At 40.5% G+C, this 26422-nt stretch overlaps 1 protein-coding gene across 1 annotated transcript in view; it reads left to right on the top strand.

Moving 5' to 3' along the window:
* SNX3 (sorting nexin 3) overlaps positions 1–19219 on the top strand; it is a 50506-nt gene extending 31287 nt beyond the window's left edge. The window contains exons 2-4 of the mRNA XM_033234786.1: positions 7700–7795; positions 15836–15960; positions 18480–19219. Coding sequence (XP_033090677.1) covers positions 7700–7795; positions 15836–15960; positions 18480–18585 — 327 coding nt within the window. The 3' untranslated portion in view covers positions 18586–19219. The remainder of the gene's footprint in view (positions 1–7699; positions 7796–15835; positions 15961–18479) is intronic.
* Positions 19220–26422: the final 7203 nt, after the last annotated feature.

Below are 26422 nucleotides of genomic sequence, written 5' to 3'. Positions count from 1 at the left end.
AAATAGATGAAGGCTGTGGCTTACTTTTTGGTTCTTGCCCCATGCTGTACTTTACTTTTGCTTGTCTCCCATCTTACCTGTCTGTGATCACTGTGCCCATATTGGCTGATCTATTGTTATTTCCCACAAATAACATATTTCTTGTATTTCCTACAAATACTATTTCATACAGATGGTTGTATTTGACACTTTTACCTGTTAGGAAATAAAATGAACAGTAGCTAGGAAGAAAATTATGGCTTCCACTTTATACTCAGCCTGATACTAAGAAACTTCTCTTAAAATTGGGGGGAAATATGAATATTAGGGTGAGAGAATACTAAATCTTGCTGTTTAAATTTCAAAAGTTTTAGTCATCTTAAAGTAAGTTAACAATATTTAAGCCTGATTTACGTTTAATTTCAGAATTCAGCATTCTTTCTGGATAAATCTAGAGCATTTAAAGTGACATCCAAGATAAAACCTTTAAGGGATTTTTGCTGTAATTTGCCTCAGTAGTCTGACTCTTGTCCATACACTTCAAAGCAGATAAACCTAGTAATCAACTAGAGCCATCTGTTCTTAATTCTACACCTTAAGCCTACATGCAGCTCATCTGTGGCTTCTATTTCTGTGGTAACTTCTCTGTTCTATTTTTTCTGTTCATAGCTATCATTTTTCTATTCAAACATATTAACTCCCAGTGCTGACAGGTAGACACCTTAGCCCTATATTTAGAGTCCAGTTTAAACTTTTCAGTTTTATTTCCCACCACTCCCTATGCTTTAGAATATTCAAGAATTATATACTAAATATACCGTGTACTTACTTCTCTGCATTTAGCTCACACCATTGTCACCGTTTTCAACTGTCTTATAGTATGGCTAGCTCTGTCTTAAGAGAGTCCTGGCTGAGGCCATTGCACTCTCACCATTGTACTCTAGCATGGGCAACGAGGGAAACTCTGTCTCAAAAACAAAACAAAAAAGAGTCCTGGCTGGCCGTATGCGGTGGCTCACACCTCAAATCCCAGCACTTTGGGAGGCTGAGGTGGAAGGATCCCTTGAGCCCAGGAGTTCAAGACCAGCCTGAGCAACTTAGGGAGACCCTGTCTCTAAAGGAAGGAAGGCAGGGAGGGAGGGGAAGCAGAGAGACTGAGGAAAGGAAAAAAAAGGAAGGGAAAGAATGAATGAATCTGGGCCAAATCAATTGTCAATTCCTTCGTGCTTTTTGTATTACACAAATGGTATTATGCTATAGAATATACTGTTCTGAAACTTATTTTTTTTTTTCTTGAGGTGGAGTCTCGCTCTGTTGTCCAAGCTGGAGTGCAGTGGCATGATCTCACCTCACTGCAACCTCCGCCTCCCGGGTTCAAGCGATTATCCTGCCACAGCCTCCCGAGTAGCAGAAATTATAGGCTCGTGCCACCTCGCCTAGCTAATGTTTATATTTTTAGTAGAGATGGGGTTTCACTGTGTTGGCCAGGCTGGTCTTGAACTCCTGACCTCAAGTGAGCCACCCACCTCGGCCTCTCAAAGTGCTGGGATTTGAGGCATGAGCCACCACGCCCGGCCTGAAACTTTGTATATGTCATACATTCTAGACAGCTTTTCTGATTAACCTATGGCTGAGTTATATTTTGTAAAAGGCTGTGTAATGTAAGTTTGTAATGTAAGATTTATTGTTTCTGGTCTTTTTTTTTTTTTTTTCTATTACAAACAATGCTGAAATATTTTTGTATGTGTAGAAATATTTGTAGGATTAATTCCCATTGAAATTGTTCATTCAAAAGTTATGTGCATTTAATAGAGTAATGGGGCCGGGCGCGGTGGCTCAAGCCTGTAATCCCAGCACTTTGGGAGGCCGAGACGGGCGGATCACAAGGTCAGGAGATCGAGACCATCCTGGCCAACACAGTGAAACCCCATCTCTACTAAAAATACAAAAAACTAGCCAGGCGAGGTGGTGGGCGCCTGTAGTCCCAGCTACTTGGGAGGCTGAGGCAGGAGAATGGCGGGAACCCGGGAGGTGGAGCTTGCAGTGAGCTGAGATCCGGCCACTGCACTCCAGCCTGGGCGACAGAGCAAGACTCCGCCTCAAAAAAAAAAAAAAAAAAAAGAGTAATGGATAATGTATTCACCAAAATGCCCCCCCCCCTTTTTTTGAGACAGTCTCCCTCTGTCACCCAGGCTGAAGTACAGTGAGTGATGTGATCACAGCTCATGCAGCCTCAGTCTTGAAGGCTGAAGCCATCCTGACACCTTATCCTCCCACTACAGGCATGTGCCACCATGCCCAGCTAATTTTTTTTTTTTTTTTTTTAAGCAGAGTTTCGCTCTTGTTGCCCAGGCTGGAGTGCAATGGTGCGATCTTGGTTTGCTGTAGTCTCCACCTCCCAGGTTCAAGCAATTCTGCCTCAGCATCCCGAGTAGCTGGGCTTACAGGCACCCACCACCGCACCTGGCTGATTTTTGTATTTTTAGTAGAGACAGGGTTTCACCACGTTGGCCAGGCTGTTTGCGAACTCCTGACCTCAGATGATCCGCCCACCTTGGCCTCCCAAAGTGCTGGGATTACAGGCGTCAGCCACCACGCACAGCCTGCCCAGCTATTTTTTTTATTTTTTATAGAGATGGGGGTATCACTATGTTGCCTAGCCTGTTCTCAAACTCCTGGCCTCAAGTGATCCTCCCACCTCAGCCTTCCAAAGTACAGGGATTACAGGCTTGAGCCATCATGCCCAGCCAGTTTGTAGTATTTTTAACCATGGAAATTCAACTTTTTATATGCTTATTTTCTAACCTCCTTGGTTGCTATATGTTTGATAAGGGCCAGGTCTGCATCTTATTCATCATTACAAATAATGATTCTACCTTATCTAGCATGGTGCCTTTTATAGATGATCAGTAAATAATAGTTTAGTCCTCCTGAAGCTGTAGGTAAAAAACTTCTCTCTTCAGTCATTTTATAGAAGTTGAGTAAGTTGAAAGTGACCAATCACAGGAGTTTCAGCAGTGAACAAACAACAACAAAAAAACCCCACATTTCCCCTTACTTATTTTAATCGGTGACGTTGAATTACAAGTCCTTGTAATGATCAGGAAGACGTTTAACAAGCTAAGTTAACCACTGCATATGTAATGGACAAGTGATGTTCGAATTTCTTGATGTGACTTTAAACTCTAAAGAAGTCCTCATGCAAAAAGAAATCATAACCAGTTAAGAAAACTAAAAGAACTCTCTTAAGCTAATCATGATCCTCTTTAAGTATATAAACTATCAAACTATTAGCTAATCATACAAGTGAAAGGACTTTTCCCCCATCACCCCTCCCCTTTCTATTAGAGTGAATCAGATATAATCATGATTGTGTCAAAAGTTCAAAAGGGAAAATGGAAGGTAAAATGAGCTGAATTGGCACTCTTCTCTCAACATTGTACCTGTAAGCTTGATATGTTGTTTCAGAGATTAACTTTATAGACTTCCGTACCCAGAAGTATGAAAATTCTTAGGGGACTCTTTTCACAAGCTTGATCTTAACGTATTTGAATAAAGAGAGCAGTTAATCCCCTTTGTAAAGTAATTTGAGAGGAGGGAATTCAGAATGTAAAATCTCACCTGCAGAAAACACTCAACTCTGTAAAGGCCTTTTTATCTTTAAGACACTTACAAAGACTTAATATTTTAATGCGGAAGGGTGAACTTGGTTAAAAAGCCAATAGGTGAAATTAGAGAGAAATAATCCAGTGCTTTCTTTCTGGGAATTATTCTACTCTCCAGGGGACCTAATTTTATTCCCTGCGGGGAATGAGAATACCCTCTGTACAACAAGCCAGCATCTTTAAATATAAGCTTGACTTTTAGTATAATAAGAGTCTTGTTAGGTGCAATTATTTCCTTAGTCATTAATACAATGAACAATGTTGTGGTTACCTGGGAAAGAAAATTCAAGTGCTTTTAAATCTCTTGTGAGATTTGGTTTCATGCTTGAAACCTATACACTGTTATGCCCAATAGATCTGTTGAGAATTCTAAGCTATAAGGTATACAACATAGAGAAGTTAATACACTTAGGAAAAAATTGAGACCACTACAAAATGGATGTAAGGTCCTAAATAAAAAGCTTTTATTGTGCTGAGTGACAGCTATTTACCAGTGGCATTAAGCTTAACAAATAGGTAGAACTTTCTTAGGAGTTAATATTACAAGATGATGTCCCTGTATACACAGTAGGAAGCCAGTCTTTCCTTCAGGTGGCACTTTTTTCTTCCAGTTGTAAAACACTTTGCAGTTCTATGCAAATTCTGTGCTAATTAATTCGAGGTCTGAATTAACAGACAGAATATAATCTAAGAGAATATATAGTGTTGAGTAGTATTTTTGGTAGAGTATGGCATTAGTTATTGTGTTAAGTCATTTCTGTCACCTACAAACTGATATTTTGCACATTTTAAAATCTTTTTGGCTGGGCACAGTGGCTCATGCCTGTAATCCCAGCTCTTTGGGAGTCCAATACAGGTGGATTCGTTGTACTCAGGAGTTCAAGACCAGCCTGAGCAACATGATGAAACCCTGTCTCTACCAAAAGTACAAAAATCATCCAGGTGTGATGGCATGTGCCTGTAGGCTGAGCTACACAGGGGGTTGAGGTGGGAGAAATCACTTGACCCTGCTATGATCATGCCGCTGCTCTCCAGCCTGGGTTAGAGTGAGACCCTGTCTCAAATAAAATAAAATCTATCTTCTCCTTTTTTTTGAGAGAGGGTCTCGTTCATTGCCCATGCTGGAGTGCAGTGGTACAATCACAGTTCACTACAGTCTTGAACTCCTGACTCCTGGGTTCAAGAGATCCTCCTACCTCAGCCTCCCAAGTAGTTAGGACCACAGGCACATGCCACCATGCCCAGTAAATTTATTTTATTTTTTGTATAGATGGAATCTTTTTATGTTTCCCAGGCTGGTAACTCTTGGCCTCAAGTGGTGCTCCCACCTCAGCCTCCCAAAGCACTAGGATTACAGGCATGAGCCACCATGCCAGGCCTGAAATCTATTCTTAATTATAAAATAATGGTCTCATACCACTCCTAATAGTCTTTAGTGTCTTTAGTCATAAACCATTTTTTATTGGATTTGGTAGCATCTTTTTTTTTTTTTTTTTTGAGTCAGAGTCTTGCTCTGTTGCTCAGGCTGGAGTGCAGTGGAGCGATCTTTGGCTCACTGCCATCTCCACCTCCCGGGTTCAAGCAGTTCTCCTGCCTCAGCCTCCCAAGTAGCTGGGATTACAGGCGCCCGCCACCATGCCCAGCTAAGTTTTATATTTTTAGTGGAGACGGGGTTTCACCGTATTGGTCAGGCTGATCTCTTGCTGGTCTCGAACTCCTGACCTCGTGATCCTCCCACCTCGGCCTCCCAAAGAGCTGGGATTATAGACGTGAGCCACCCCACCAGGCCTAGCAAATTTTTTCTTTAAAAGGAATCCAGTAAAAGATAATAGAAATCTTTCTTGTTACTTTTTTTAAATTTAGAAGTTGACTGAAGTGGCAACAAGTAGCCTTTGCAATCTTTTTTTTTTTTTTGAGACGGAGTCTGGCTCTGTCTCCCAGGCTGGAGTGCAGTGGCCGGATCTCAGCTCACTGCAAGCTCCGCCTCCCGGGTTTACACCATTCTCCTGCCTCAGCCTCCGGAGTAGCTGGGACTACAGGCACCCGCCACCTCGCCCGGCTAGTTTTTTGTATTTTTAGTAGAGACGGGGTTTCACCGTGTTAGCCAGGATGGTCTTGATCTCCTGACCTCGTGATCCGCCCGTCTCGGCCTCCCAAAGTGCTGGGATTACAGGCTTGAGCCACTGCGCCCGGCTGCAATCTTATAAAGAACAAAGTCTCCAGAAATTTTCTTACATTCTGGAGTAACTTCCAAGTACTGGGTGTTATGTTTTCAGTTCTTGCCCTCTGTTTTTAAAGCTGTGGGTTTATGAGCTTGGTCTACTGAGTACGATTTAATTTCCTACTAGTGGTAAGACCACAGACACTGTATGCAGCACTTCCCCTACTGTTTTTGGCATTTTTTAGGTGGCCGTTAAGAATAATGTTTTATTTAGGTCTTTTTTTATGCAAGATCTAATCTAATCCTCTTAACAAAATATTTTGTTTTCATTTAAAAGTAGCTAAGTGGGCGGGGTCACAGTGGCTCACGCCTGTAATCCCAGCACTTTGGGAGGCTGAGGTGGGTGGATCATGAGGCCAGGAGATGGAGACCATTCTGGCTAACACGGTGAAACCCGTCTTCACTAAAAATACAAAAAATTAGCCGGGCGTGGCGGCTGGACCTGTAGTCCCAGCTGCTTGGGAGGCTGAGGCAGGAGAATGGCATGACCCTAGGCGGCGGAGCTTGCAGTGAGCCGAGATCGTGCCACTGCACTCCAGCCTGGGCAATAGAGCGAGACTCCGTCTCAAAAAATAAAATAAAGTAGGTTAAGTGAGCCAGCACAGTGGTATGACCCTGCAGTCCCAGCTACCCGGGAGGCCAAGGTGAGAGGATTGCTTGAGCCTAGGAGTTTAAATCCAGCCTGGGCAATGCAGTGAGACCCTCTCTCTGGGAGAAGAAAAAGAATTTCTACATCAATGGGCAGTGATAGGCATTGAGACATAAGTTGGGGTTTTGCTATAATGAATGAGCACCAAGAAAATTAAATTTTAAAAATAAAAAGGTTAGTTGTATTTCCCCTATGAGGACTGTTTGCTGAGGTACTAGCTAGAAGAATAGTCAAGAGCCAACCTTTTTTCACCCCTGCTTAGTTGACATTTTTAAAGCTCACTAAAATAATAAGAAAATGACCTACATTTATGCAGATAGCCCCAGGCAGAATGACATCCAAAACCATGCATGCAAAGGTACATTTAAAAGTTGTATTCTTGTGTAAATACTTTTGAAGAACTAGTGGGCCAGGCAGTGGCTCAGGCCTGTAAGCCTAGCACTTTGGGAGACTGAGGCGGCAGATCACATGAGATCACAAGTTTGTGATCAGCCTGGCCAACATGGTGAAACCCCGCCTGTACTAAAAATACAAGAAAATTAGCCAGGCCTGGTGGCAGGTGCCTGTAATCCCGGCTACTTGGGAGGCTGAGGCAGGAGAATCACTTGAACCCAGGAGGCATAGGGTTGCAGTGAGCCAAGATCGCATCTCTGCCTGGGCAACAGAGCGAGACTCTGTCTCAGAAAAAAAAAAAGAACTAGCAAAGTCTTTTTTTGTTATGGGTAAAAGGTCATCTTAAAAACGTCATGATTTCGGCCGGGTGCGGTGGCTCATGCCTGTAATCCCAGCACTGTGGGAGGCCGAGGTGGGCGGATCACCTGAGGTCAGGAGTTCAAGACCAGCCTGGACAACATGGTAAAACCCTATCTCTACAAAAATACAAAAATTAGCTGGGCATGATGGTGGGTGCCTGTAATCCCAGCTACTTGGGAGGCTAAGGTGGAGAAATCACTTGAACCTGGGAGGTAGAGGTTGCAGTGAGCCGAGATCATGCCACTAAACTCCAGCCTAGGCAACAAAGTGAGAATCTGTCTCAAAAAAAAGAAAAAGAAAGTCATGATTTCTTTTGTTAAGGTAATCAGGTTTGCCATATTATCAATTGGCAAGCCTAGATTCCCCCATTCCCCCATTTATTTGAAGTTTCCTTAATGTACTTCAATTTAGGACTAACTTTTTCTGTTTCAGACAAATCTTCCTATTTTCAAGCTGAAAGAATCTACTGTTAGAAGAAGATACAGTGACTTTGAATGGCTGCGAAGTGAATTAGAAAGAGAGAGCAAGGTAAGAATGATTCGAAATACAGTTTTAAAGCAAAACATTCCAAGTTTTAATGTTTAATATTTCTCAGGAAAATGATCTTGAATAAAATGGGTAAAAGCAAATGTGATTTCTTTTTTTCAAATAGTTCGATGTCATTTTATAGAGGTAGAGTCTTTGAAGATTTTCCGTAGAACTTTCTCTTGTCTACTTTGGCCCAGTTGAGGTCTTTGCTGACTCACACTTGAATAACACTTCTTAGAATCTTCTTGCTATTACTTCCTTCCTTTCCCTCATCGTCCTATTCCATCTTCCCCTCTCCACACACTTAAGCCAGGTTTCTCTTTCTCAGTACATTTTATAAATGTCAGTGTATTTCCAACTTTGTTTTACTGACACATAAGTTTTTTTCATCACACGTGTTCATGTAACAGAAATTTCATAAAGCAGTAATGACCTCACTCTGTGTGATATATGTTGATACTCTTCAGATTAGCGTTTTTAAATGATGGCCGTGATCCACTAATGGGTTGCTGCCTGCAATTTAAAAACACTGTTACATGCCTGATCTTCTTAGAATAGAATTTGGTAGCTTTGGCTTCAAAATAAGTTAAAGCAAGGTCTCACTCTGATGTCTCTCATTTCAGCCCTGCCTCAGAATGACATCAGAGGCAAGGAGTCGTGGAAGGACATGGTATGCTCAGAATGATGAAAAGTTATTTTGTGACTAGAAAGTAGGTGAAAAGAAGTGGGTATGGTAGGAGTCCTGAACTAGATGAAGGCTAGTTTGTACTCATTTCTCAAGTTTAATAAGGGTTTTGGTTTTTTTTTTTTTTTCTGTTTCTAGCTTAAAAATGGCTGCATAAGAGCACAAAATATGCAGATCATAGCATTCCAACAAAAATGTAAAGAAGGCCAAGCATGGTGGCTCATGCCTATAATGCCAGTACTTTGGTAGGCTGAGTCAGGAGGATCTCCTGAGCCCAGGAGTTCAAGATCAGCCTGGGCAACATAGTGAGTCACACCCCATCTCTTCCAAAATGTTTAAATAGGAATAAAACTAGAAATACAAAATCCATGTTAAGAAAGCTCTAAAACTTTACCAAAAAGAATAAGACCTAAATAAAGAGGGACCAGGTGCAGTGGCTTACGCCTATAATACCAGCACTTTGGGAGGCCAACGCCAATGGATCACTTAACCTCAGGAGTTTGAGACCAGCCTGGGCAACATGTGAAACCCCATCGCTACCAAAAATACAAAAATTAGCCAGGCATGGTGACATGCACCTGTAGTCCCAGCACGCAGGAGGCTGAGGCAAGAGGATCACTTGAGCCCAGGAGGCAGAGGTTGAAGTGAGTTGTAGTCTCACAACTGCACTCCAGCGTGGGCACCAGAGCCAGACCCTGTCTCAAAAAAAAAAAAAAAAAAAAAAGTGTAATACTGTATTCCTTGTAATACTGTGTTCCTCGTTTGGAATATTTACTTTTGAAGATTTGTTTATTTTATGAACATTTTAAGAGAGCTCATTCTTTGTGTTCTAGGAGTTATAGGTAGAGCTATGAACAAATTAAAGTCCCCTCTTTTATGGTGCTTATATCTTATTAGGTAAATTGCGGCGGGGAGGGGGTTGTTAAAGAGAAGGCAGGAAAAATGTAGTAAAATATATAGATGTCAGATAATGAGAAGCTCTAAAAAAAAAAAAAAAAAAAAAAAAGCTAAACTAAGGGAAGTAGGAAGTGCCAGGGGAGCCACTCTCATATAGAGCACAGGGAAGGCCTCGCTCTAGGTGACATTAGCAGAGACCTGCATGAAGTAGAGTAGTATCTTCTAACTTATTTATAAATTCATAAGATTCTACTAGAAATTTCAGTAGGGGTGTTTATAAACTTGCAGATTTATATATGAGCTTTAGAATCAGAAAAAACTCAAGAATAACCAAAAAATATTTTCAGTATATAGTGGGCAGCAGGTGTTTGTTCTACCAGACGTCAAAACATCTTAAGGCTATAGTAATTCAAACAATGTGGTGTAGTCATATGGCACTTAATGATGAGAATACATTTTAAGAAATGCATCCTTAGGTGATTTCATTGTTTGTGCAAACATCATATGAGTATACTCACACAAACGCAGATGGTGTAGCCTGCTACACACCTAGGCTATGTGGTACAGCTTATTGCTCCTAGACTACAAGCCTATCCAACATGTTACTGTACTGAATACTACAGGCAGTTATAACACAGTGGGAAGCATTTGTGCATCTAAACATAGAAAAGATATGGTAAAAAATACAGCGTGGAAAATTTTTTTTTTTTTTTTTAAAGCACTGACAATTTTTAAATGGTACACCTGTATAGGGCACTTACCATAAATGGAGCTTGCAGGATTGAAAGTTGTTCTGGGTGAGTCAGCGAGTACGTGGCAAGTGAATGTGAAGACCTAGGACATTACTGTTTATTACTGCAGGCTTTATAAACACTGTACATTGAAATTTATAAAATATTTTTCTTCAATCATAAATTAACCTTAGCTTAGTTTTTAAACTTTTTACTTTAACTCTTTGACTCTTGTAATTTAACACTTAGCTTAAAACACAAACATGTTGAACAACTATACAAAAATATGTTCTTTATATTCTTATTCTATAAGCTGTTCTCTATTTAAAATTTGTTTAACTTTTTCTTAAAAATTAAGTCACAAATATACATAGGAGCCTAGGCCTGCACACAATCAGGATCACCAAGACATTTCTAGGCAATAGGAATTTTTTACCTCCATTATAATCTTATGGCACAACCATTATTATCTTGCATGGTCCATCTCTGATGGAAACACTGTTATGCAGTGTATATTGCTTTAGGTTGGGCAAATAGATGAGTGGAATGTAATAGAGTTTAGACTTTGACCCATGTATTTATAGGGAATTTAGTTCATAACAAAAATAACATTGTCATTCCGTGGGAAAGGAATTCAGCAAATGGAGTTGAAATATTTGTCTATTAGGAAATAAAGATTTGTATCTCACTATATACAAATTACAGATGGTTAGGAAATTGATTAATTGATTGACAGAGTCTTGCTCTGTTCCCCAGGCTGGAATACAGTGGTGTGATCATATCATACTATAACATCCTCCAACTCCTGGTCTCAAGTGATTGTCCTGCCTCAGCCTCCCAAGTAGCTGGGACTACAGGCATGAGCCACCATGTCCAGCTAATTTTTAGAATTTTTTTGTAAGAACGGGGTTTCACTATGTTGCCCAGGCTGGTCTCAAACTCCTGGCCTCAAGTAATCCTCCTGCCTTGGCCTCCCAAAGTGCTGGAATTACAGGCATGAGCCACCACACCTAGCTGAGAAGTGTCTTGATACATAGGCTTTGGGCTTTGCTTGACATACCATGTGGCACACTGGAAATGTTTAATAAACTTTTGCTGAATGTATATTTTGCTTTTTTTATTATTCTTATTTTTATTTTTAGTAGAAATGGGGTTTCACCATGTTAGCAAGACGGTCTCGATCTCCTCGCCTCGTGATCTGCCCACCTTGGCCTCCCAAAGTGCTGGATTACAGGCGTGAGCCACCCCGCCCCGGCCGCTTTTGTTTTTAGTAACAGCTTTATTGAGATATAATTCACATACCATGCTCTTCACCCATTTGAAGTGTATAATTCACTTGTTGTTAATATGTTCACAGAGTTGTGCAAACATCACTATTTTAGAGCACTAGTCAATTTCAGAGCATTTTTATCACCCATTAAAAGAAACCCTGTCCCCATTAGTAGTCACTGCTGATTTCTCCCCAACCCTTCCTCACTCAGCCTGAGGCAACCACCTGCTAGTCTCCTTTCTCTGTGGATTTGCCCGTTCTGGACATATATAAATGGAAGCCCCGAATATGTGATCTTTTTTGTCTGACTTCTTTCACTTAACATGTTTTCACAGTTCATGCTTTTCTAACATGCATCAGTACTTCATTTCATTTTATTCCTAAATAATATCCTATTGTATGCTTATACCACATTTTATTTATCCACTTATTTGGTGGACATTTGGTTCTACTTTTTGGCTATTTTTAGTATTGCTGCTGTGAACGTTTATGCATAGGTTTCTGTCTGCATGTGTTTTCATTTATTTTCAGTATATACCTACCAGTACATTACTGGGTCATGTCATAACTCTTTTTAACCTTTCGAGGAATTGGCAGACTGTTTTTCCAAAGCAACTGCATAATTTTAACATTCTTACAAGCAATGTGAGGTTCTACTCCTCTCCACATCCTTACTAATTGCCTGTCTTCTTTATTATATTGCCTGTCTTCTTTATTATAGCTATCCTACTGTTTGTGAAGGGGTATTGCATTGTGGTTTTGATTTTTATTTCTCTGATGGCCACTAATGTTGATTTTTTTTCATGTACTTACTGGCCGTGTATGTATCTTCTTTGGAGAAATCTTTATTGAGATCTTTTGCCTTTTTAAATGGGTTCATCTTTTTTATTATAGAGTTATGTCGAGAATATATAAGATTCTTAGAGTTCCCTATGAGATACGTCTGTGGGTTGTTTTTCACTTTCTTGATATTGTCCTTTGAAGCACAATACTTCACATTTAACATTAGACCAGTTAAATATATTGAGAGTTAAATCCATGTGAAAGTTGTACTCATATTACAGTATTGGAAAGAACAATGTAATCAAGTTGTTTTGTGGTATATTAGTACTTTTAACTAAGGTCTGTTAAACTAAGCTAGAAATTCACCGACATGTATTATGGTCAGATCTTTTAGCTTTTATTCTAGTTTACTTTCGCTTTCAATATATTTTGCTCACCAGGTATTCTGTTTCTCACCCCACATACATGCACATATCTTTGCATTCGTGACCTTTTAATTAGTATTAGTTTTTGTTTTTTGTTTTTGTTTTTTTTTTTTTTGAGACGGAATCTGGCTCTTGCCCAGGCTGGAGTACTGTGGTGCAATCCCGGCTTACTGCAGTCTCTGCCTCCCACGCTCAAGCAATTCTCCTGCCTCAGCCTCCTGAGTAAAGGGGTTACAAGCATGCAGCACCATGCCCAACTAATTTTTTGTATATTTAGTAGACACAGGGTTTCACCATGTTGGCCAGGCTGATCTCGAACTTCTGACCTCAGGTGATCTGCCCACCTTGGTCTCCTGAAGTACTGGGATTACAGGTGTGAGCTACCGCACCCAACCTGGTGTTAGAATTCCAATTAGGTGTTTTCAGACTGCTTTAGCAAAAATAATTTGATGTAGAAGAGAATCTTAGCTGGATAAGCCATTTATGATTTTTATAGGTTATTAATCCTGTTGCCTACCACCTCACCATCCATTTGAATGACTAGTTTGAATATGTTAGGAAGAATGTATCTCTACAGAGGATAATATAGCAATCCTTTTCTTAAATTTCCCTTATATATGAAATTTATATATATTTAATTATATATATATATTCTTAAATTTTTTAAATCATTTTCCTTCTTTCTTTAACCGACATCCTCGAGCCATACTTTTGTTAAGTTTCATGCTAAATTCTACCCTGAATTAATGGTGGTTGTTTATTTAACACACTGGGTCTAGATTCTTTTTTTAAATAATAATTGTGTAGATACAGATATTTTTCCCTGCCCACCAGATAGCCATTCTACTGGAACTTAATGGTTAGCATTCCTTTGTTTCTCAGTTATAAAAGGTCCCTGCAGATTTTAACTCTCAGCTAAACAGATGCTAACATGGGGGTGAGATCTAAGAATGCTAGCATAAGTTCACAGAGATAAGTCCTTAGATATCTTCATCATTGGTCATGTGGGGAGAGTAAATCTAGGAAGGGATTATAAAGTTTATTTGGACGTTTCGTTTTTTGTTTTTATTTTGTTTTTTGTTAATCTACATGAAGTCGAGTTGTTCTTTCCCTTTTTTACCCTATTGAATTTTGTTTGAGGATAAACTCCTTGGTGTAGAAACTGTATCAAAGGTTTAAAGTTTTAATTTTTTTGAATATGTGTAATTTTTATTATTAGTGAAAAGAAATATATATATGTATCAGTTTACTATCTGTATTTCTCCTTGTTCTAATTGTTTGCTTACACATTTTTCTGTTTGGGTTTAAAGTAAGGATCCAGCTAAGTGGTTGGTCATTTAACAGATATTTGAGCTTCTGTTGTATGCCTAGTTTTTCTTAAAATAACCACAAGAAGCCTAAGACAGGGGTCTTGATTTGAAGACATTAGTATGATAGATTGGTGGTTTTCCACCAAAGACAGTTTTATCCCCTGGGAGACATTTGACACTGTCTAGAGACAGTTTTTATTGTCTCAGCAGCGGGTGCTATGATATCTAGTGGGTAGAGGCTGGGGATACAGCTAAAGAAAAGAATCCCAGCCTAGACAACATGGTGAAACACCATCTCCACTAAAAACAGAAAAATTAGCCAGGCATGGTGGCACGCTGTGTGCCTGTAGTGTCCCAGCTATTCGGGAGGCTGACGCAAGAGGATCACCTGAGTCTGGGGGAGGCTGCAGTGAGCCATGATTGCACCATGGAACTCCAGCCTGGGTGACAGAGCAAGACCCCATCTCAAGAAAGAAAATAATGCACAAGAAAGCCCCCCAGTACAAAAATTACCTGATTCTCAATAATGCTAGGATAGAGAAACCAAAGTAACCTGTGAAATAGCTAGGTGCTATTTAATCAAAACAAGTATTTTGAGCTCCAGAATAACATTTTAAAAAATTTGTTTATTTTTTTTAAGACGGGGTCTCGCTGTCACCTAGGCTGGAGTGCAGCAATTGATTTTAGCTCATTGCAGTCCTGAACTCCTGGATTCAAGTGATCCTCCCACCTCTGCCTCCTAAGTAGCTGGGACTACAGGCTCACACCACCACACCCAGCTAAGTTTTTTTAAATTTTTGTAGACATGTGTCCAGGCTTGTGTCAAACTCCTGGGCTCAAGCAATCCTCCCGCCTGCCTTGGCCTCCCGAAGTGCGGGGATTGGAGACGTGAGCCACTGCACCTGGCCTAGAGTAGTATTTGAGCTCCAGATAATTCCCAGAAGGGAGAGATCGCAGGAGTTGACCCTTGGTTAGGCTTTGAAGGGGAAAATTTGGGATCTTCCTTTAGTGCGGGGAGGGAGAAATGACAGGTCTTTGGGAAAAGACGCAGGATAGGGCATTTGGGAGAAAGTTGACTTGTTTCTTAATTTAGGAAACAGAATAGTGACAACTAGAGTTATTGATATTTTTTCATCACCTCAAACACAAATAGGAAAGACTATAATGCAGATGGTAAGAGGTTGAAGAAACCAGAATTCTTTTTTTTTTTTTTTTTTTTTTTTGAGATGGAGTCTCGCTCTGTAGCCCAGGCTGGAGTGCACTGGTGATCTCTGCTCACTGCAAGCTCCGCCTCCCGGGTTTACGCCATTCTCCTGCTTCAGCCTCCAGAGTAGCTGGGACTACAGGCGCCTGTCACCTTGCCCGGCTAATTTTTTGTGTTTTTTCGTAGAGATGGGGTTTCACCGTGTTAGCCAGGATGATCCTGACCTCATGATCCGCCCACCTCGGCCTCCCAAAGTTCTGGGATTACAGGCGTGAGCCACCGCGCCCGGCTGAAACCAGAATTCTTATCTAACCATGTTGCAGAGAGAACATTAATATTTCTTCATTTAATTAAGAGTTGATTTTGATCTCTGCAGTTTCTATTGCAAGAAGGCATTGCCTTCTCCAAGTGGCATCACAAGTGTCTGAGGGGCATGGTAACCTTTATTTCAGTATTGTGAGTGTTCTCTTTGTATACCTGTGCTTCGATAAGGCCAAGAAAAATAATATAAGCTCTGGGCCCTGCCTTTGAGTTAGGAGCTTTTGTCTGATGGGCTATTCTGCATTTGTCTAAACATTTGGTCTTTTTTCAGTGTATTTTTTGCTCTTTTATATTTAAACTAGTTTGATCAGGTGATGGCTGCCGTAGTGAGGACATGCTTTGTGTTCATGCTGTGCTCTATACATTTTCACAACCAGTCATCATGATCAAGAATTTTCTGTCTTCATGTTTTAGGTCGTAGTTCCGCCACTCCCTGGGAAAGCGTTTTTGCGTCAGCTTCCTTTTAGAGGAGATGATGGAATATTTGATGACAATTTTATTGAGGAAAGAAAACAGGGGCTGGAGCAGTTTATAAACAAGTAAGTGTTTCCTGTTCCTCAAAGTGTAGCAGTGAGGTATGTTTTGAGACTACTTTAAGTGACTACTTACAGTTTAGATGTTAAGCTAAACTGCACTGTTGCCTTTTAGCCATTTCCTAACTTTTCATATCATTTAAACAAAGTAAAAGTGTCTGACAAGTTGAATATCATGTGATAAATATTAACACACCTGAGTGATTGAAATGAGCATCTTTGTGTTGACCTAAGTTTTGTATTTGTTTTTCTTGGTTAATTTATGCAAATTACATTTAAAATTACGGCATTTAAAAATACAGTTTTACTTATGATTCTTTCTGATTTAAGGTATGTTCTAGCATGAACAATAAAACTTACAATATACTTGCAATCATCTTGTCTGATTGCAGATGGAGGTATTAGCATGTCTTGTATAAAGGTGCACGTTTTTAATTTTCATGGTAAAATGTATTCTTTTGAAAATGTAAGAAGACTTAGGATTGTTTCTCTCTTACTTTAGAAACTCTTGATAAGCTCAAACCAATATTTTTAGCTTTTAATTTTATTCCCGTTTGAAATACAGCTATTTTGTAAAGTAATAGAAAGCCAGAGTGATAGAAAGATTTATGCCAAGAAAAACCTCACTGTAATTGTGCATTGGCCTTAAACTAGGAAAAGTAAATCAAATCCTACAGAATATGGTAATCTGAGCTTACACTTTAAATTTTATGTAGTGATTTGAAGATGCATGAGTGGTAAACAGAAGAGAAAGGGTTACATAAAGCCCTTGGTTATCTACTGTAGCACTCAATCTTCATTGTCTGTAAACCAATTTTTTTTTTTTTTTGAGACAAAGTCTTGCTCTGTCACCCAGGCTGGAGTGCAGTGGTGCAATCTTGGCTCACTGAAACCTCCACCTCCCAGGTTCAAGTGATTCTCATGCCTCAGTCACCTGAGTAGTTGGGATTATAGGTACACACCATAGTGTCTGGCTTATTTTTGTATTTTTAGTAGAGACAGGGTTTCGCCATATTGGCCAGGCTGGTCTTGAACTCCAGACCTCAAGTGATCTGCCTGCCTCAGTCTCCCACAGTGCTGGGCTTACAAGCATGAGCCACCACGCCTGGCCTGTATTAGATGTTTTTAAGTTCTAAAATAGGAGTCTGGTTGCCCAGTCTGGTTTTAAGCAGGCAAAAACAAAATGCTTGGATATTTGTGCCTGTTTTTTTAGTATTTTGGGCTTTTATTGAACTTCATTGTATTTCTAACTTCAATCCTGTATCTTCTCCTCTTTAAAATAGATTCTGGCCTGGTGCAGTGGATCACACCTGTAATCCCAGTACTTTGGGAGGCCGAGGTGCACAGATCACTTGAGGTCAGGAGTTCCAATGCCAGCCTGGCCAACATGGCAAAACCCTGTCTCTACTAAAAATACAAAAATTAGTGGGGCGTGGTGGTGCACGCCTGTAGTCTCAGCTACTCAGGAGGCTGTGGCAGGAAAATCGCTTGAACCTGGCAGGTGGAGGTTGCAGTGAGCCGAGATCACACTACTGCACTCCAGCCTGAGTGACAGAGCAACACTTTATCTCAAAAAAAAAAAAAAGATTCTTACATCAATTGACCTGTTTCACTTTTAACATTAAAATTAAGTTTCTTTTTTTTTTTTTTTTTTTTGAGACGGAGTCTTGCTTTGCCACCCAGGCTGGAGTGCAGTGGCCGGATCTCAGCTCACTGCAAGCTCCGCCTCCCGGGTTTACGCCATTCTCCTGCCTCAGCCTTCGGAGTAGCTGGGACTACAGGCGCCCGCCTCGTCGCCCGGCTAGTTTTTCGTATATTTAAGTAGAGACAGGGTTTCACCATATTAGCCAGGATGGTCTCAATCTCCTGACCTCGTGATCCGCCCGTCTCGGCCTCCCAAAGTGCTGGGATTACAGGCTTGAGCCACCGCGCCCGGCCTAAAATTAAGTTTCTTATGAATACACCAGCTATATGTAAAGCTAATTGGATACATGTACCACAAGCAGTGAAAAATTTGTGATTAAATGTTTTCTAAATGAAGAGTTGTGAACCAAACAAAAGAAAATATGCCATTAGTTGATAGTGCATAGCTTTATGGACAGTCCACAATAATACTTATTAGTAAACTGTACATGCTTCTGGGCCAAGCACAGTGGCTCATGCCTGTAATCCCAGCACTTTGGGAGGCTGAGGTGGACAGATCACTTGAGGTCAGGGATTTGAGACCAGCCTGGCCAACATGGTGAAACCCCGTCTCTAGTAAAAATATAAAAATTAGCTGGGCATAGTGGCGCACGCCTGTAGTCCTAGCTACTCAGAGGGCTGAGGCACAAAATCACTTGAACCCAGGAGATAGAGGTTGCCATGAGCCAAGATCAGGCACTGCACTCCAGCCTGGGCAACAGAGCAAGACTCCATCTCAAAAAAAAAAAAAATTATACATGCTTCTTAACCTTAAAATATGTGTTTTGAACTCCCCCACCTTGTATAAAATATTGGACTAAATTAATATTTTTTATTCTTAGGGTCGCTGGTCATCCTCTGGCACAGAATGAACGTTGTCTTCACATGTTTTTACAAGATGAAATAATAGATAAAAGCTATACTCCATCTAAAATAAGACATGCCTGAAATTTGGCAAGAAGGGGCAAAAATGTGACTATTAATGATTGATAAGCACCAGTGAAGAAGTTCTAACTTAGCATGCTGCACAGAAACTGGTATAACATGCCTTCCGTATACTAACACTCATATGCTCAGTTTTGTTTTGTTTTGGCAGTGGACAAGAAGTTAATTTGCTTTAGTGAAAATCCCTCATTCCAGCCTTTCTATATAAATAGCTCTTCCTTGCTGTTTTAATGTGGTGCACACTATAGCCTCACAAACCTGTTATTCCAATGTAATCTGCAGTGTCCTAACTAAAGTTACTGGCTTGGTCTTATTTGCACAGTTTTTGTGTCTTATTTGCTTCTTGCATCTGATTAACTAGAATATTTCTCTTTCCCCCTTTTAATGTGTGATGTCACTTGACCCAATTTATGTGTAGGAGCACTACACCATTGGTTTCCAATACTGCACACATAAGATACGTACTTGTGTGCAGAAAGTATCTTCCTTCAGGCTTATAATACCCTTCACATGGAAGATTAATGAGGGAAATCTTTATATTCTGTATAAAAACAAAATCAAATTTATATACTAAAATCATTTGTCTAAAAATTTAAGTTGTTTTCAAATAAAAATTAAAATGCATTTCTGATATGCACTGGTTGTGTTGCCTCCAGCTTTTCTTTGCTCTCTATGAGTGACTGCTTAAGTCATTTGTTGAGAGGGGTTATTTACTAATTATATACTTCTCATTCCTGTCATTCCATTCCCTTTAAACAGTGGTGACATCAAATATACTTCCACCCATTGAATGGGGTATTTTCAACAACAACAACAACAAAAGTGATATACTAAAAAATGTATTCCTTAAGACTTACTGAATCATTTTGAAGCACTTTGTGTATTTCAAAACTGCTTTATAATCTCAAGTCATTTATTAAAAGGACTTTTAAAGATAAGTCAATACCATTTCTCCTATTTTTCAGAAGTTTTTTCCTAGTTCAACTGAGTGACTTGTTTAAATAAATTTAGCAGGGGTGTAATAACTCTTCTTAGTCAGCAGGTTTGTGCTTTCTCTTTAATTTGGTTTGGGATAGTAGCACACTTTATCCTCTTTAAGAGAAGGGCACAATCTTGTAGCCTGACCTGCAAAAATGATAAGATACCAGAAAATACATGACTTCTTGCTGCCTAGCTTGTGTTGTGGTCAGACCTTTCAGCCAGAATGTGGTCTCTAGTTTGAGTCCGTACAACTTCTGGTGGTTTGGGGACCCGTTGTGACTTGGAGTTAAATCCCAAGGTAAAGAAATTTTGTCCTCCTACAGCAGAGGCGTCTCCTCTGAAGATGGATCAGTCCATTTAAAAGGAAACAAGCTTAGGTCTTGGCCAAACTAGGATGTCCACCAAGCAGATGGAAGTCATAGGAAGAAGTCATAGTTGCCCCATAAGGCCTTTCGTTGCTCAAACAGTATTTCACAGTTCCCTAATACTGGACATTTCAATTACCGTAAAGTAAGAAGGTACAAAGCTAAGCAACACGTAAATTTTATTTCAGTGAACTGAGAAGTAAAGTCAAAGGCTGTCAGTTTTGGGTATGCAGAACAGAATAATGGTAGCTCTGCAAAACCAAATAATTCTTTAAAGCAGTGGTTCTCACCAAGGCACAGTGACTTGCACCTATAGTGCCAGCATTTTGGGAGGCCAAGGCAGGAGGATTGCTTGAGGCCAGGAGTTCTGAGACCAACCTGGGTGACATAGTGAGACTGTGTCTCTACAAAAAGTTTAAAAATTAGCTGGGCATGGTAGTGTGTGCCTGTAGTCCCAGCTACTTGGGTGGCTAGCTGGAAGTGTATCTTGAGCCCAGGAAGTTGAGGTTGCAGTGAGGCAAGATAATGCCACTTCATTCTAGCCTGGGTAAGAATGAGACCCTGTCTCAAAAGAATTTTTTTTTTTTTCTGTTAAACATTAAAATAAAGCAGTGGTTCTCAACCAGGGATGATTTTGTCCCCCAGGGGATGTTTGGCAATGTCTGAAGATATTTTTGGTTGTCTCAACTAGGGAATGTTACTGGAATCTAACAGGTGGATGTCAGAGATGCTGCTAAACCTCTTAACAATGAACAAGCCAGCCTCCCACAACAGAAAAATGTCAGTAATGTCAAGGTTTCCACTCAACATAGAGTCTTGATTTTGATCACTTACAGATAAGGAATAGTGTGGTTTAGGATGGTTTGTACCAGCCTGCCCACTTTTAACCTCTACCACAATTTCCTAAGGGCAGGCATGCTCTTGAAAAGTCAATGGTTTTAAAGTAGGCGAAAAGTTTATTCTAGGTAACATGTTTTTGCCTAATGGAGGAGGGTACTTTTCGGTGTTGTCTCGTAGGAAATTGAGACCATGGTTTATAGTAAAACTATGCCTTTAACCCACTGAAGTAAAAATACAGGTGCTCATAATTCTAACTACATAGGAGGGGTTTCCAGAATCCCTTAAGAATCTTCCTAAAAAATCTAATTTGGCAGTGAATTACAAAGCAATAGATGGGTAATTCTAAGGAATCTCAGGCTCTGTGTCCATTATTTAAGTATTTAATTGCCTTGTCTCAACTCCTGCCAGTTATAAAGAGTCAATATCGGTGGTAACTTTAGTAACTTACATTGAGGATTACATGTAAAATTCATTGAACAGTGTCGGAACATAAAAAAGCATAATAATAGTTATCAGTTGACTGTGGTAGTCATGGATACAACAGTAATAGTAGCAAATGGTACCACTCTTACTCATTTACCATGGCAGTTCCAGAATAGGTTTATCTGGTATTTGATTTGCTACCCAGAGGTTCTGCCATCATGACCCCTGGTAGTGATTATGACTTGGGGGAAGGGGTGTTAGGGGAGGAGGAGCATCTCCTTTTTATTACATCCCATGGTTTTTCCACTCAGCCCTTTTTGCTAGGAGGCCACCCTAGATTAAAAGTCTGTCCTGTTGTGTCCACTTGCTTTGCGTTTTTTGGTTACATGAGTGGGGTGAATATGGCCAATGAAGGAATAAGGCTGTGGCCCCCAGGCCTTTACAGATAAAATGTGTTTGAGCTATGGATGGACAGAGTTTAGCCCACTCCCTGGCATATAGATTAATATTCAGTGGGTGCCAGCTGCTATTATTAACAAAACGCCAGTGTTTAGGCTAGGAAAGGGGTTAAAACTGTTTTAGGATAGAGAGAATAAGTTTGTAATAATTCCACTGTGATCTCTGTCACAGAACTTCCCTATGAGGTAGATAATGTTATTTTTACAAATGAGAAGACTGAGGTTTTGAAAGCTTGAGCAGAATTTTCAAGGTTAACCAGAAGAGGATGGTACTGGATATAAACTGTGAAGATGTTTGATTCTAAAGGCCATGGCTTGGTGTACTTCCTTGTGGACAGGGCCTATGACTTTTTTTTTTGAGATGGAGTCTCACTTTTCCCCAGGCTGGAGTGCAGTGGCGTGATCTTGGCTCACTGCCTCCGCCTCCTGGGTTCAAGCAATTTTCCTGCCTCAGCCTTCCGACATAGCTGGGATTACAGGCGTGCGCCACCATGCCCAGCTAATTTTGTATTTTTTTAGTAGAGACGGGGTTTCACCATGTTGGTCAGGCTTGTCTCAAACTCCTGACCTCAAGTGATCCACCTGCCTCAGTCTCCCAAAGTGCTAGGATTACAGGCGTGAGCCACCGCGCCCAGCCGTGCCTGTGACTTTCAATACAGTTACTGAATGAGTGAAAGGGTGAATGTTAAGAAACAATTCCTATGTCCTTTGTTATGAATGAATAGGTTTGGTTTGGTTTTTCTAATAGTATTTTTCACTTTGTCTCCCTAGTATGTTTTTTCGTTTTGATTTTAAGTTTAGGTGTAAGTAGCTCTTTTGGACATGCACAGCTTACTAGAAGTATCGTATTTTCCTAAACATAGCTGCCCACCACAATTACTCTCTTAGGACTGAGTTTAGGATTTTCTTTTTTAAAGCTTCCCAAGTAATTCTGAAACTGTCAGGTTTGGTCATTTAGCTCGGAGGCCCTGTGATATCCTTGAACTTGGTCGAATCTGATCTTACCTGGCTACTTAAGTCATTACAAAAAGAAATCAAGAAATTGAGAAAAAAGGATTTATCAGAACTTGAGAAATTACTTTTGTAAATCCTGATTTACAGGAAGTGAAGTTTGCTTTATTCCAACCTTGCTAAGAAAGTAAGACTGACTTGGAGGCCAGGGAAATTAATTTAAAAGCACAACGGAAGTTTAGAGGGTGCTGGGCAACAACACCTCATCCCAGATGCTCTTTACTGTAGAGTGAGTGCCAGAAATGAAAGCAACCCAGTGGACTCAACTAGCAACACCAAGCACTTGATTGTGCAAAGTGCTGATAGACAGGAGAAATCAAACACCAGCCCTTTCCTCAAACCCAGTCATGAAAAGACTAAGAGGTACAGTGGTCACGGCAAATGTGAGGACAAGAAGGGACACAGTAGTTCAGGTGGATGGAAGGGAATGACCAAAATGAAATAAATAATTCTGGTTTAAGCTTCTACAGGTAAAAAGCTTGAAAGTTGGCACCAAGCCTGGCACAGTGGTATGCACCTGTAATCAACAGTACTTTGGGAGGCTGAGGCAGGCAGATTACTTGAGCCCAGGAGTTCGAGACCAGCCTGGACAACATGGCAAAATGCACTTCTCTATAAAAATTAAAAAATTAGCCGGGGATGGTGGCACGCACCTGTAGTCCCAGCTACTTGGGAGACTGAGGCGGGAGATTACCTGAGCCTGGGAGGGTGGGGCTGCAGTGAGCCGTGATTGCGCTGCTGCACTTCAGCCTGGGTAACAGAGTGAGACCCTTTCTCAAGAGAAAAAGTTACCATCTTGTCCTTACAACAAGAAAAATCTGGACAAATGGAAAATCTATGACTTTTCTTGGACCCATCAGAGAATTGAGGTTGAAGGGCAAACCACCATCCTAAAGTCTGGAGAAACAGGGCTATCTAGAGAGAGACAGCCAAAATCTGCTTATCTGGAGCAAAAGCTACTGGAGCCATAAGCTAGTTGGAAACACTGAGATGGTAATGAATTGCTAGCGGCTGAGTGTGGGCGAGTATGAGAGTGAGAAGTCCCTGGGGATCGTAGTCTTTAAGAGGGGTCTCCACAGGTTTGTCAGCTTTACCTCCAAGAATCCCACCACATTCTCAGTGAAGTTCTAGTAAGATCTGTGGCTCTGATGTGGAAAAGGGATCAATGTCCAAAACCTTTATTACAAAGGCTTACTCTCCAGGGTGAAAGACTGCCAGAGCCTTATCCCAATTGGCGGAAGGGCGTTCTTCCCACTCTAGCCCCTCCCCTCTAGGCTTCCTGTCTTACTTAATTGGGGCGGGGATGGGGACTTAGTCAAGAGGGGTCAGGATTTCAAGGAAATAGACTAGAAATGCTGCAGCCAGAGAAGGGAGTAGGAGGCCAGAAAGGAAAAGCTCTATCACTGGAAAAACATTTGTGAAGCTCACAGGCCCACTGAGACATAGATTTAATATGAAGATTATAGAATGGCCGGGCGCAGTGGCTCAAGCCTGTAATCCCAGCACTTTGGGAGGCTGAGACGGGCGGATCACGAGGTCAGGAGATCGAGACCATCCTGGCTAACATGGTGAAACCCCGTCTCTACTAAAAAAATACAAAAACTAGGCGGGCGCCTGTAGTCCCAGCTACTGCGGAGGCTGAGGCAGCCTAAACCCAGGAGGCGGAGCTTGCAGTGAGCTGAGATCCGGCCACTGCACTCCAGCCCTGGCGACAGAGCGAGTCTCCGTCTCAAAAAAAAAGATTATAGAATATCCCGCTTCCCACAGTTTACCACCACACCAATGGGATTCCAGTGTAATCGTAGTGGATTACAGCTGGAAGTCCCCCTCTGTGGAGGAGTAACTAGGGAAACCCAGAGTTAAGAGACAGGCAAAAGCAAAGACACTAGAGGAAGGTGAAACCTCTGGCACCTGTAACTGCAGCAAACATTAAGCACAGTCCGTCCTCTAGCCAGATTACCATGAACCTTCACACTGAAGGCCTGTCTACCTCAGTTTCTATTACCCAGTGCAACATACCTGGCTTTCAACAAAAAATTTCAAGGCATGCCAAAAAGAAAGATAAAACAGTCTAAAGAGAGAAAGCAATCAGAACCAGAGTTGGATATGACACCGATTCCTTGTTTGATAATTACAACCTAACATATTAAAATTTGTAATGGAAAAAGTAGACATGTGCAAGGATAGATGGGTAATCAGAGAGATGGAAACTCAAAAGGAAATGCTAAAAATCAAAATCACTATAATAAAAATGAAGAATGTTTTTGATGGACTCATAAGTAGACTTGACACATTTAGGAAACAATTAGTGAATTTGAAGGTAGGTCAATAGGAACTTCCCAAACTGAAATGGGAAGAGAAAAAGTAGGAAAAAAACCCAGACCATCCGAAAACTGGGATCATTTCAAAAGATATAGCATATGTGTAACTGGAATACCTGAAAAAGAGAGAGTAGAGCAAAAAGTATATATACAGTTGAACAATGCAGGGGTTGGGGTGCCAACCCCTCATATAGTTGAAAATTTGCATATAATTTTTGACTCCCCCAAAATTTAATAGCCTAATGTTTTCCAGAAGCCTTGCTGATAACATAGTTAACAAGTATTTTGTATGTTACGTGTATACTGTATTCTTAAAGTAAGCTAAAGAAAATGTTACTAAGAAAATCCTAAGGAAGAGAAAACATTCACTATTCATTAAGTGGAAGTGGATCACCATAAAAGTCTTCACCTCATCTTCACGTTGAGTAGGCTGAGGAGGAGGAAGAGGAGGGGTTGGTCTTGCTGTCTAGGGGTGGGGAGGCGGAGAGGTGGAGGAGGTGGAAGGGGAGGCAGAAGGGACGGGCACATTCTGTTACTTTTATTGAAAAAGTCTATGTATGAGTGGGCCTGCGCAGTTCAAACCCGTGTCGTTCAAACTGTCTATATGTTTGAAGTAATAATGGCTGAGACCTTTCCAAAATTAGTGAACCAAACCACGGATCCAGGATGCTGAGAGAACACCAAGCAGAATAAATTTAAAAATAATAACCTTGTTGGTAAAAAAATAAAAATAACAAAAACACCTAGGGATGTCATGTTCAAACTGCAAAAAAACCAAAGACCAAGATAAAATCTTGAAAGAAGTGAGAGAAAAAAGTAAAATAAGGGAGTGCTGGCTTGACAGTTTGTAAGTATCTTTTATCAGTAGTCTTGAGAACAGAGGTGGTAATATTTTATAATACCTGGAGTCTAATTTGAATGGGAAAATGGTGTATCTTTAATATTCTTTTTTTTCTTCTGCTCTAAGGAAGAGAGAGAGGGGGTCACCTTTAATATTCTGTAACTGAAATTTATTATTTCTTCCATTATGAATGTAGAAGTAAAACAGAGTATTAGTAGAAGCAGGACTTTTGACTATCACCAATTAAAAAATGTAAATATGTTAATTATATCACATTTGTTGTTGCAGATCTTGAAATACATTGATCACTGCTTGAAAATTGTTGTAGTTATCAGACTCACCCCCAGATCTTGTTTAATTTTTTTTTTCTTTTTCTTTTTCTTTTTTTTTTTTTTGAGACAGGGTCTCAATCTGTTGCCCAGGCTAGAGTGCAGTGGTGCGATCTCGGCTCACTGCAGCTTCCACCTCCTGGGTTTGAGTGATTCTCCAGACTCAGCCTCCCAAGTAGCTGTAACTACAGGCACACACATGCCTAATTTTTTTTTTTCCAGTAGAGTCAGGGTTTCCCTGTGTTGGTCAGGCTGTTCTCAAACTCCTGGC

Source organism: Trachypithecus francoisi, unplaced genomic scaffold (assembly GCF_009764315.1).
Source record: "Trachypithecus francoisi isolate TF-2019V2 unplaced genomic scaffold, Tfra_2.0 Lachesis_group15, whole genome shotgun sequence".
In the NCBI taxonomy this organism is placed as follows: Eukaryota; Metazoa; Chordata; class Mammalia; order Primates; family Cercopithecidae; genus Trachypithecus; species Trachypithecus francoisi.
The sequence above is the reverse complement of the archived record's forward strand: the minus strand, read 5'-3'. Positions and strand labels throughout refer to the sequence as shown.